The sequence below is a fragment of the Limulus polyphemus genome, unplaced genomic scaffold (assembly GCF_000517525.1).
Source record: "Limulus polyphemus unplaced genomic scaffold, Limulus_polyphemus-2.1.2 Scaffold3069, whole genome shotgun sequence".
Lineage (NCBI taxonomy): Eukaryota > Metazoa > Arthropoda > Merostomata > Xiphosura > Limulidae > Limulus > Limulus polyphemus.
Window position 1 is genome coordinate 124,687 of NW_013668679.1, and position 13,997 is coordinate 138,683.

At 32.2% G+C, this 13,997-nt stretch overlaps 1 protein-coding gene across 1 annotated transcript in view; it reads right to left on the bottom strand.

Annotated features, from left to right (window-relative positions):
• The window catches only part of LOC106468588, a gene marked incomplete at its 5' end in the record, with an annotated part of 29,439 nt that extends 15,994 nt beyond the window's left edge, over window positions 1-13,445 (bottom strand). The window contains 8 exons of the mRNA XM_022396940.1: window positions 1,137-1,224; window positions 1,806-1,847; window positions 2,645-2,794; window positions 3,878-3,942; window positions 5,889-5,979; window positions 10,024-10,112; window positions 11,077-11,184; window positions 13,335-13,445. Coding sequence (XP_022252648.1) covers window positions 1,137-1,224; window positions 1,806-1,847; window positions 2,645-2,794; window positions 3,878-3,942; window positions 5,889-5,979; window positions 10,024-10,112; window positions 11,077-11,184; window positions 13,335-13,445 — 744 coding nt within the window. The remainder of the gene's footprint in view (window positions 1-1,136; window positions 1,225-1,805; window positions 1,848-2,644; window positions 2,795-3,877; window positions 3,943-5,888; window positions 5,980-10,023; window positions 10,113-11,076; window positions 11,185-13,334) is intronic.
• Window positions 13,446-13,997: the final 552 nt, after the last annotated feature.

Here is a 13,997-nt window from a genome sequence, read left to right on the forward strand (position 1 = left end):
CCTCATTCATCCTGATTCTTTTGTGAAATCTACGTCTTTTGTGTTGTGGTCTTTCTTTTATGTATTGCGTTATTACTTTCTGTATGTGATGGAGAAAAATGGTTATCCTTTTCGGATTCAGCGTACAGGAATTACTGTAGAACATGCAAAAATTTCAAGGCAATACAACCATCGCAGACCTGTGTTATCAAGAACCATTTTCTCTATATTAAAAACCAGACAAAATTACGTCATAAGATGCAGTTTGAATAGAACTAGTTATTTTTTGTACAACGCATATTAAAATCAGCAGATACGAAAAAATTTATATATTTAACTTATAGATAGCAGTGAGCTTGACATTTGCTGTCTGTTATTTAAGCTACACTAATGAAAATATGGGTCATCGTTCACAATTTATTTCTAACTGCTAATAGATGGCGCTACATACTAGTTGTGATAGTACATTTTACAGTAAATATCGGAGAGTGCGCCAGCTCTCTTTATATCGGACGCTCGTATTAAAGCAATACAAAAGTCATGAGGATTTTCCAATCTACAGGTCCTCAGAATCTTGATGTGAAAAGCTGCCTTGCATAGTCGCTCTATCTTTGGTGTATATGCCGTTTTTCAGTTATCCAGAACGTTCCAAAATCGAAAACAAGCAAATAGCCAAAACCGAGATTTCTTATTTTTGTTCATCATCATCTTTCTCGTCTCGACTTTACATGGAAAATAAATCTCTATATTACTGGCTTCCTCAATGGAAAAACAAATAGAATCAGAATTTCCAATCGTAAAATGTTACAATATTGTAAAATAGTCATAGAACTAGCATTCTAAAGTTAACTAGAGGAAAGGTATAATAATGAAAGCTGAGATTCTATTCAAACATCAAGGTTCGATGGACAAAGCCAGTAATGTCGGAATCTTATACTCCATGTAAAGTCGAGACGACTTAATCTGGTATGTGATCATTAGCCGACATGTCCACTTACATCTCTGTTTTGTTTGGTTCCTTTTTTCAAGTTCAGTTGCCAGTTCTACATAGCTGTTTTATTTAGCGGTATTTTTTTCCTATAAGATGTCGTACGTGGGTTACTAAGCTATATATTAAATATGATTTAAAACATAACCTTCCTTTTCCGTGTACTTACAAATTCTTCGTTTGCTTCTTGATCCCAGTAAGATACTTGGAGTGTGGTGACTGTCTTTTCTTCTTTTTCTTTCGCCTCGTTTACAAGTCTGGTGAAATAAAACCTGTTAGGCTAGTCGAACTATATTCGTAGTTGATAAATCAAGCTTATCATTTAATTATCACGATCTATCTATAGTGAATTAGAAGAGAACTCATCGAAATATTGTAAGTACGTGTAATTAATTCCCCTATCAGTTGAAGGAAATAACAAAAAAAAAAGTAACCATTACATATATTCTTCTTTTTAACGCATCTATGCTTTCTTGTACATTTTATTAAGCTCACTGACCTTGCAAAGTGGTTTTAAACAATTAATTCCTCAAATTTTAAGCCATAATTGTCAAGGTTTTGAGTTGTCTGAATCACTTGTTATTTTATTATATTTCGCTTCATAAACAAAGTATTATTGAAGACAAAATTGTTAGGAATGCTTAAAATATTTTCAGTTGTACTGATTATAGTGATATTTTTGGATTTTTATTTTTCAATCTGTACGTGTTTTCCATTATAATTTTTCTCTATCGCCAGATGTCTTAACTCTTCCAATGCCATGGATACATATATGTGATAACTAACTTATTACTTTTTCGTACGTAATTTTATAATGACAAATAAAGTAACTACTTACTGTGCCAACTTGGTATGCCATACTTCTTTCGTTTGAGAAGAACTAAAAAAAAACATTTGAACTTTAAAAAAAGTGAAATACAAATTAACATTTCAAATTTATACACCGAAATTCATTAAATGGATTCAGGTGCATATCACGTATTCTGGCTCATCTGTCAATTTTCTAACAAGAAAATCAAATAAAAGTTGTTTCCAGACGAGTTAAGACTAGTTATTGGTTGTTGTAAACTAGGTTTATTTAGTCTGCACGTATTTATAGGAGATAATACACCGTACTAAAAACAACTCACGTTGATACGGGAAAGTATCAAGAAATATCACTTTAAAATTAATATTTAAAGCAAAATGCATTTTAAATGTAAAATACTGAGATAACTAACCTTAAGGGCTAATCGTATCAAAATATGTTCAGCAGTTTGAAAATTGAGACGTTAGCTCTGTGACTGAAAAGTAGCGGGTAAAGAAACCTCTTAAGTGTACAGTTGGTCGTAATATATCTAATTAATATCATACTTAGTTCTGTCTTTTCCCTACAGAAATGTTAACTTTGTGTTAGTAAATCAGTTCGGCAACTAACGTTAGCTGATAGCTGTGTATTTCTACTGTCGGTACATTAATCAGATTTAAGTGTGTAAAACTAGCTAAGTGATCTTGATCACAAAAACAGTCGATACCTAACCTAACTCTTACGAACTGGTTTCACAAACTAGTGACTCACTGCTTTCATTTGAGCTAGCATTAAAATTTCCGGTTTCTGGCTGGTAAAATGTAGTTTCAAACCGGTCGTATTGACTAGATAAAATAATGATTTCGCCACATATATGACTGCTTATATACCTGAACGTTGCTACGACGTTGGTAGTTGGCCAACCCAACACGAATGATGTTTCTGAAGATCGCGACGATTCACAAACCTCGGCTAAACAAGTTGACAGCCACAGCTCGCACACAAGTATTTTTTCTTTCAGTTTGTATGAATTAGAAGACCTTTGGGGAGAAAAAAAAAACAACAAAAATTTTTAAATGTTAGATCTTTGTTTTTGGTGATCAAATGTTATTGAATTTTAAAATTCAAAGATTATCTGAAGTTGACGGGCTTCTGTAGCAATTTTCTATTATGGTTAAAAAAGTTGTCTACATACCAATATAATTTTGAAATGCTCTAGGTAAACAAAACATGAATAGTTGAATTGTATCCTGTCAAAATAGTAAATTCCTAATTTTCTTATTTAACTTGATCGAAATCAGTATTACTTTACTTATAAAAATTAAATTCTTATTTTCTGTTAAACAAGTAGAGGGCAACGTATTCTAAGGCTACCAAAAGCCGTTTGTTAAATCGATGTTTTCGAGATGTAGGTAGCATTTAATGTACATAACAACCAATCATTCTTGGCAACTTGGACTGTTTAAAACTCTCAAATACATGTCTTGAATTTGAATTAACTCTAGAGATGTAAACATAAAGCAAATTTTATTACCGAAGATGGTATAATTTTTGGATACTACTAAAGACTTAAAACATATAATGATTTATAAAAAAATGAATATATAACTATGCCAGACGATTTTTCAACCGAAAACTACTTATGATCACATATCGTAGTAAATAATTCTTTGATAATTGGTGCGATCTTGTCAAACTTGTGGCATTTCTCTTCTTCTATTCAGAAATTCAAAATAAAATAGCAGCTTCAGCTATTATTTTCTTCAAGTTTTACTTTACATATTTGCGTAGTCTTAAAATCAGCTCTGAAAAGAAATGTTCTTCTTAACCTTGGTGCCAAAAATATCAAAAATAACTTTCACGAGTTTTTTTTTAATCACTGCTCAGAAGAGATGTTTCACTGCTTTTCGGGGATTCGCTTTAATAGACTACATGTAGGAATAAACAAAATACAAAACAAGATCGTTTACTTTGACTTTTGAGTTCACAATGCTAGATTTCTAATTTAAGTACAGCCAATTCTTTTCGCTGTTTATAAAAAAAACGTAACTCTAAAAAAGGTGGAAAATGCAAACTAAATGTCTATCATCCATCTCAATAATTGAAGTAAAGCAATTATTTACCTTAACTTAGCTATCAACAATATGTCATTGAATAGAAACAGGTGTCTCTCTTGATGTTGGACCCCCTGCATAGAAATGATGAATGTCCGTCAATAAACTTCAAAAACACAACAACGGCAATACATGAAAATACAGCCACAAACTTTAGAGCTATAAAAATATATGTTCCAAAGAATCGAATCTGTAGCCAAATTATGAAAATAAAATATAAGTGAATCGTGTAGCCAAACTTGACCAAGTTTATTCTTTAACTATTTTATTTCCAGTTCTGATAATATTTAGAATAATTGATAAAAATAAGAGTTATTTTTTTTCTTCTAGCAATGACAATACCTATTTTTAAAGTGTATTATTTTGGAATTCGTTATATATTTTCATATAACTTAATTTCTAATTTATTCTGGCTTATTCGATTTAAGCATTTAAATGAGTTAAAAAATGTTGATACGCTAAGTTTGAAAACCCACAAGGGGCATAATATCATAAGACCAAACGGTCATTATATTTTGGATAAATCTTCGTTTACACCCAATGTACATACATACATGCACATATATATTATTCAACTACTAAAAGTTGGCTCTTATAGACTTGATGAACACGTCCGTGTTAAACGTTTGTGCCTATAAAGTAACTCGAGTTGAGATTTTTCATAATAAGCAATCGTTTTAATAATGTTCTAGTAACTTAGAAGAAGAAACTGTGACTCTGACATGCTGGTTTAGAAAAATAATGCCACATCTAGCATATACAGAAGTAATGATAATGACAATTTTTTTTTTATGGGGAAATTGTCATAAAATATCAATACATATATTTTTTTAAGAGCATCCAATCAGCATAAATCAATCACCAAAAATTGAGAAGGACATATAGAACACCACATTTGTAGAATATACATAACAAATGGCTATCAGTGTTTAAAGATGTTCGGTAGTGTGCAATTAATATTTGTCATTAGGGGTAATCTAAATACAAAGTGATAAAACATTTTCAGAATATGAGCATGTCATAAATGCACTTTAATACCAAATTGTTCAAAACGATATAATTTTTTTTTACAAAATATGGATACTGCTATCTCTGGTATGGGTCATATTTATCAGCCACTGCAAAAATATTTCAAATACAAAGAAAATAGACCCAGCTATAAATGTGTAAAATATTGGTCTTCGTATAAAGTATCCAGTGAATTAGTAGTAGCTAGTAGTCCTGGTAATTTAGAATGTCATAATACTATTAGTTGCTGGTATAAAATTGTAATAATCCTTTAGAATTAATATATAATATTTTACTTTTATTTATGTCAATTGTTGTACGGTACTATTGCATTTGTTGTTGGTTGTGGTATGTTTGTTTGCTTTATGCTGTTTTTGGATAACGATACGTTTGTGTGAAGATATTTCCATCTGTGAATTACAGTACTTTGGTATAGGTTTGTAGAACAGATTCTATGGTATCCAGTAGCACTAACATTTTATTGATACACTTCCTCCTCATAAGAGCTTTACCAGGACATAGTAATCAACTACACAAAAAATAATGGCATACAATTGTTAACTGGTGGCCATTTGGTTTTTTGCAAGTTAGAGGTGCATAAAGTTAAAATTGAGTTTAGTTTGTAACAAGCATTTTAGAATTCAGCAGGTCCAACTTATGTTTAAAAAGTCATATTAACAACTTTTGTTTTCTGGAAATATCAACTACTCCAATATTATATCAAAACAATATGAAAGATTGCTGAAAATATCATAACACACAAAACAGAAATAAATTACCACGTCTTAATCTTCTAAGCTAAGTTGTGTATAGAAATACAACAATAACAATATAAAGAAAAAGTAAGTTGATACTGTGATGATACGGAATATTTGTACTGATGAAATGATGGAGGAGGATACATCACTGTTTATGTAAAGTGTCCTATTTAAACTCAAACCTATTATTAAATGAAACAACTAACAAAATATTGATGAATAGAAATTTAATTAAATAACATAATTTTACGTACCATGGTGAAATGAACAGGTCCTTCCATGATAAAAGTTCGATTCCAGGTATTATTCCTGAATATTCCATTGGATCTTTTAGGACTAGGTTTTCTAAGAATATATAAATATATATATTATGTTATATACACATATACATATATATACAGTTTTATAATATATCATATACCTTATACTTATTCTTACTTTATTAAAAAACGTATCCTACTGATAAGTACTATGTATTGTTATAAGTTATAAATGCTAAAAAACAAGAAGTTGTCCACTTGGATATCACATTGATTGTTCACAATTCCACGCAATTGCTAAATAGTACAAAGTTGCCCTGGTGGTCGTTTCTCTAACAATAAGGAATTTACAACTGAAGATTACACGCTAGTTTGTTTCTTTCATTGGGGCTTTCGCGCAAAGCTACACAAGGATACGCCCGGTCCTAATTAGTCATAGTCAATGCAAGTAGAAATTTATTGCACATTTATTTCTACTAAATTATACTTAGCCACATAAGTTCAAAACCAATACCAAATAACACAAACAAAATTGAATATATATACACATATATGTACAGTATGCATATATAACTATACAAAAAATCCTCCTAAATTACACACTACGTACTAATCAAGTAGATTTGATAAGACAAGTATTTCTTCTGTGTGTTTATCAATAAATAGAATTATGTATTCCGGCCAGTCTACAAGAAATGGTTCTTATGAATTTCGCGCAAAGCTACACGAGGGCTATCTGCTAATTTAGCAGGGTAAGACTAGATGGAAGGCAGCTAGTCATCACCATTCACCGCCAACTCTTGGGCTACTCTTTTACCAACGAATAGTGGGATTTGCAGTCACATTATAACGCCCCCCACGGCTGAAAGGGCGAGCATGTTTGGCGGAACGGGGATCCGAACCCGCGACCCGCAGATTGCGAGTCGAGCGCCCTGACCACCTGGCCATGCCGGGCCACAGGAAAAGGAAACAACTATTCGTGTTCACACGTACTGAAGGAACACGTTGTGGTATTTCGACCAGTGTAAAGGATAAAATTAATCTGTGTTCAAACATGATTTTTATACCAGTTAGTTTGACCATTGTATACGAAAGAGATCTGTATTCACAAATACTTTTTTAACAAATCAGATATTTGTGGTCACTACAGTTCCAAGCTATTTCAGTTTTCATGCACACAACTAGATTGAATATTGTGATGTTAAACTTTTGGGTGATAAATTGTATGGGTTTTGTTTTCCACATATATATACTCGTTCTTTGTCAGGTGATCCAAACTATACAGTATCAGAAATACGTTTTATATTACGTGAGACAAGTTACTATAGTTGTATGGTGGTAAATCAAACTACTCTGTGGTTTAAGTTGATTTACACATAGGAGGCCACATATCTGTGTTCACACATCACATAGGAGGCCAAATATCTGTGTTCAGACACAATTTTTAACGAATTATCTCGAACATTTCGACTCGTCTACAGAAAACAAAACTTATTCATTGTCAGTAATCTAGAATGAAGCTTCAAACCTTGATATGCATACAAGCAAAAATTATTTATACTACAATTACATCCAGTCTAAAGTCCTCTCAACGATCACACGATGACCACAATGACATAGCGCAATTTACGGTTCAAGTTTATAACAACCCGTTATTTTCAGGTTAGTTGAAATACATTTTTTCAGATATTTTACTCCACACTGTAACCACACACCACACTTTGTTAGACTGTTTACCTTGTTAAATGTTTGTCTGTTTTTCCAATTATTTTCTTATCTACATCTAGACACCCATTTTATCCATCCATGTACCTATCTAGCTATTTAGGTGTATAAGTTACTTATTTTTCTGTTTATTAACCTAGCCATAATTATCTGTCTGTCCTTTGCCTAAGGATTAATCTCAATGCATATTTTATATATTTACCCATCTATATACCCGTTTCCTCGTTTTGTGTTTTCAGCCAGGAGCTACAGCAAGTAAAACTATGACAGTGATTTCAAAGATGTAGTCAAAGCATTCACATAGTTATTTTTACTTTCTAACCATTGGGTGGCATAGCATGTTAAACGCTTGTTAAATGACTAAATGCAGATGGAACGCATAAAGTTTATTTTGAGGATTTTGTTAAGTACGATAATTTTAGGTTCAGCTTATATCACCTTTCTTTGTTACTTGTCACATAGTATAAACTACAGTTATGTGTAATTAACTAGATTCTGCATTATGGTGTATGATAAGTCGTTGTTTATAGCAGGTACTTCTGTCAGTGCATCGAGAAACAGACATGATCGACGCCTGGAATCGTCTAATCTACCTAAGTGTTTTGTTACACGTCTCTTGACATGCCACGGTCAAGGGCGGCCAAAATATTAAAACCTGAAAACTTTGTGTCTCGTGTTACCGAAATCCATTACCAAAAAAAGAAAGAAAACACAAACACACATTGACAACAGCTAAGGGAAAGAAAAAAGATAACAGCTAGAGGGGGGTGAGGTGTAGGACAGGCTGAAAGTGGATGGCAACCTTAAACGAGGCGTGTGGTTGGTTAGCTAGCAAAAAGAAAGCAGACACACCTGGGAATGCTTACAGACGACGGTATCACGTGCGATAAGATGTCATATCAAATGAATCTGAACAACTTTTTTTTTGTTTTTTATCTCCACCCACTTGCTCAAAATGTTTTCTTTTCCTTTACGCTATTTATGGTATACATTCGTAAAGGGCCAATAATAAAACGTAGATTAATATGGAAGGTTGATGTTACGAAAGAAAAAGATTAATCATATGGCAGCCTGGAGAATTTCCCACAAACAACATTAACAAAGTCAATCATTGACTAACATGTTTTATAATTGCTGTCTATTTCGAATAGTGTTAATCAGTATCACAGTATACTAGTTAGATTGTTAAAAGAAAAGCCCAAACATTTTTTGCACATATTATACTTCAATGCGGTAAAAACACACACACACACACACTCATTTGTAACTCACACACTCAATACATAAAAAAAATCTTACAACTCTAGTGTCAAAAGTTTTCTTAGCTATACATTTACTCGAAGAATCATACGTTGATGATTAGATGAAGTGTTGGGAATGAGGACTGGTAAGGTCAGTGACCCAGTATCAAAGTTAATATTCAAGTATTAGTTCATTAAAATAGATGAAAAAATTAAAATTTTTTCATATATATTTAGGTCAATTGAAAGAAAAATGTCTGAACGAGCTTGTGACAGAAAAACATCTTCATACAGTATTTCATGACTTATCTCAGCAATACACGTTGAGGAGGGGTTGAAATACGGGTCGAAAGTCAAGACACCTATGAAAGTATGATACAAGAGACGAATTTTGACTATTTAAGAAGCGTTTTCAAATATATTTTTGTTAAAGGTTCTATAACGAACAAAATGAATTTCATTTCATTTGGAGATACCTTTGGAGTCATAAAGGTTATATTATTATTACACTTGTCTCGGTCGTTTTTTTCTATTTTGTTTGTTTTTACTGTTTTATGGTTATAAATGATATAACTCAAATTTGGCTATTGACCTTGATATAAAAATAATTTATTATTATTATGTGTAAATATCAAAACTAAATAACTGATTATATAAATAATAATAAATAAATGAGTAGATAAATAATTTTGTTCGTTTTAGCGCAAAGCTACATAATATGCTATCTGTGCAATGTGTACCGCGTTGTAAGTCTGAAAACCTACTGCTCACCCACCGGGGAACAGGAAAATATAGTCAGATGAATTTATTATTTGAACACTAGTTATTACAGGCTCTTCTATGATAAAGTGATGCCACCAACAAGTAAAACTTATACTTATGGTGATTAAATCAGTATCAGATTCTTGAAAAACGACAATTTAGATATAATAATAATAAACTTAGACTTTATCAATGATTATGATTTTAAAAAATCAGGTCCTCCACAGGAAAGTAACGTACTTTAAATTTATTTTCGGTTTGTTGATAAATGTTTAATAAAAGTCTGGTAGTGGGGCGTTGAAAGTTATCTTTGTCAGTTTTCTAATTGGTTATAAAGTTGTAAATAATGCTGTAAAAGTTTTCTTTAAAAAAAAACAATGATTTTAGTTAGAAAAACTTACATTTCATTTAGACTTCCTTTTGATTTTCCAGAAAGCGCACGTTGAAGTTTGGATGCTGCTGCTGATCTCGTCCTCAGTACTCGTTTTCGCTGTTTATAACATTATATTTTAATCAGCAAAAGAAACAAAACAAACATGGGTTTGAGTTTATTAGTGAAACAATAGTTAATAACGGTTTGTTTATATTGCAAGAAAACACTGAAACATATTAGTTATTATGTATGTATTCCCTCCTAATTATGCATGTTACTTAATTCAGCCGCTTTGTTTTCGATGTATTATCAATATAAAAACAAATAAATACACATTTTTACATGGCATAAGTGTTATGTTAAAGAAAGCAGATATTCAAATGATACCTTGATAAACATTATTTTTGAAACAGCTCAAAGATCTAGAGATTAATACAATATATTAACAATAGCTTCTCTATGTGGTAACGTTCGAAATACATTCTTTCAACAATCAAAGAACGTAACATTAAGGAAAGGAAATCAATCAAAATAAGTTATTACATTTCTATTTTGTTCTGCATCTCTTATAGGGGGTTCGTTCGGAAGCCAGTCACTCGCTCGTTCTAATTTCAAATCAGAAATCCTTAACTTTTCTGAGAAAAATTTTGGAAATGCTGAAGAGAACCCTTTGAGCATTTCCAGGCAACAGCTGCAAACCTTTAAGTATTTTGATACTGATTTTGATCACTGTTTTTATGTATGCATAACCTTCGTTTACTTTGCACTTTGTTTCCTTGTTTGTGTGTGTGACGCCTTCTCTTTCTCTCTCTCTCTCTCTCTCTCTCTATATATATATATATATATGTGTGTGTGTGTGTAATGTATGTATGTATGTATGTATGTATGTATGTGTGTGTTTATATATATATAAATTTATTCTTTTGCAAACACTTTGTTATTTGATCTCCTATTTTTCAATAAAGAAGAAACTGACTCAGCAGGTTATAAGCTAATAATATATAATGCTAAAAACCCAACACACCGGAAAGAACGGATCATCTTTAAGCTAATAATATATAATGCTAAAAACCCAACACACCGGAAAGAACGGATCATCTTCGTACAAATTCAAATTGTCGTTCGGGAAGAGGTCTTGAATCTTCTCCAAATCGAATTCTTCCACACTTTGCTCTCCCCTTTTCATCATCTGTATAATATGAATAATAAGTTTTTAAATAGAATACTGTCCACAATCATGAGAACGTTGTTATGAAAAACGTCGCTGCTGTTAAATGTACACGCCCTCTTACGTATTTTTTTCTACGTATTTATAACACTAAATAAACTATCAAATATATAATAAAATAAAAAGATGAAAAACTACCAAACTTCATCACAAGGGTCGAATGTAGAATCATTTTCCGAAACTTAGCACGTGACGAGAAAGCATCTCACCCCAGGAACAACATGAGACAGATTTCAATGGACTTCGCAACAGCAACAATTCATGAACTTTTTTTTAATACAAGTGTTTTTTCTGTGTAATAATAACTTTGCAAATGTTAAGCGTGGATTTTAATTTGTGTTTATTTCCGAAATAACAAAATCGAAATTAATAAATGAAATTCAACAAGATTCTCTTAACCTTCGCTTCTCTTCCTCACAGTTAACAAAAATGCTAAACGTAAAAAAATAACAACATTCATCAAAGTTTAAATGTTTTTAAACGAAATATATTGAGTTAATGAAAATTTTATACTGTTTTTTTATTTCAGAGAGTGTGTTAAACAAATATTTTACTTTACAAAGCGCCTGAAACTCATTTCTCTGATCTAAAGGTATCCTCAAATTAATTTTCTGATTTAGGGAGCTTCTGAAGTTACTTTTTCTAACTTAAGGAGCTTCCAAAGTTACGTTTTCTAACTTAAGGAGCTTCTGAAGCTAATTTTTCTGATTTAAGGAACTTCTGAAGCTACTTCTTCTGTGAAATAATAGTCATATTAATAGTTCACGAAGGAATAATGGTATTCCGGGTAAAATACCAATCATGTTTGTTTCTATTATTGCTCCAGAAACACCAGTCGAACTTGCTGTTCATGTGCTACCCCGCCAAGCTTACCTGTTCCACAAGTTGTCTTCGTAGTTTTCGATAGCAAACAAGATTTCGTCAACGTTAGTTCAGTGGTTAGCTTAAGAGTTTAATGCCTTTGAATAACTGATGAAGAAAACTAATTATATTTTTTTCCCAGCTGTACTTGTTTTCCATTGAAAAATAAAGACACTAATAAAAGTCAATTATTACCAATCGTTAAATAATAACATCTTCTTTATGTGTAGGCCTAAGATGTGTGCAGGTAGAAGCTGAAGCTCTGTGTTAGATGAACAGACAATGATGTAATATCAGGCGGAGCATTAGTTCTGTTAACCAACAACACCTTAAAGGGTGGTGGCGCTATGGTCACGTTATTTAGACATGGAAGAAAAGCATTCCTTCACTGCTTACTCATGTAATAAACATTTTTTCACCAGCTAAGGGTGAACTTTTAAATAATTTTAGTTGAGATTACGTTTACTTATATATGACATTGTGAACATGAATGCTTGAAACCTTTACTTAGTTATAAACGAGTATTTGTTTTTGTTCCAGAATTTTCGCATAGGTGCACATGGGTTATCTGCATAATAATCGTCCTTATTTTGAGTTCATAGTCTACAGTAAGGGCACCTAGTCAACAGCACACACACACCACCGATTCTTGGGCTACTCTTGTCTGATCGAATGATGAGATTTGACTGTCACTCTTATAGTGCATCCACGGCCCTTAAGTGAGGAGATCGTGTCTGCGAACCACGAATCGTCGGATTCACAGGACGGGCACGTTAACTTTTTGGTCACTCTGGCCCAGAAACGAGCAAACCGTAATTTTCCTTACTGATGTCCGTTGCTTCCCTCAGAATTTGAAGCATTTAAAAAATAGGCTTGTACTTAAAGGTATGTTTTAATTTTGAAGGCATACACGCTTCTAATAAGTTAACTTTTCGCTTAAACAAACAAAAAACTGGCGAATTAAAATTATGAAAACAGTTTTGTTTGTTTGTAGTTAAGCACAAAGCTACACAATGGACTATCTGTGCTGCGCCTACCAGGGGTATCGAAACCCGGTTTTTAGCGTTATAAGCCTTCAGACTTACCACTAAGCCACTAGGGGACTACAAAAACTGTCATGGAAACCATTTTCAACTTGACATCAATTAGAAAGTTAATAAAAAGTAGTTTTGCTTTAAATAATTTTAAAATTATGATCACAGTTTACACAAGTTTTTTTTTCTTAAGCTTGAAATATTTTGTGAACTCACGTTTTTAACTTTTTCAGCTGCTCTCGTTCGTTCACCGTAATCAGGGTGAGGTTCTTCAGTCTTAGCTGCAAGTTGTGACAAAAACTGTTCATACTGGGCCAATCTCTCCACCTAAAGAAAAACAAATGTGAAAAATCTCTAACTTGAACATCTGTATAAGAAAGGCAGACAAATAGGCAGCTAGATGGACAGGAAGACAGAGATGCAAAACATGAGAGCTGGAAGGTAGTATGGATATCAAAACAAAAATATAAGTGCATGAACAGAGAAATAAGAACGTGGAATATGATATTTTACAACACATATAACTCTGAATGTATCTAAAACACGGTTATTACAACTTTCTACAAGAACACCTTCCATGTGATTAAATGCTGATTGTTTATCTAAAACTAGAACTCTATTTATTCATTGAAATTTAATGTATTTCGAATTGAAGAATGAATATACGAAGTAAATATACATAAACTGTGCAGTTTTTACTTACAACAGCTTCAGAAAGCGATGATTATGAGAAGTCCAAATAAGAGCAAGTACTTTGTGTTTAGAAGTGAAAACTTTAAATAATAACGCAACAAGTGTACAGCACGACTTCCCATTAAAATACATAAATCGAATATTCTTTTTCAGAGCGCATATTTTGAATAGGTAACACGCACATCG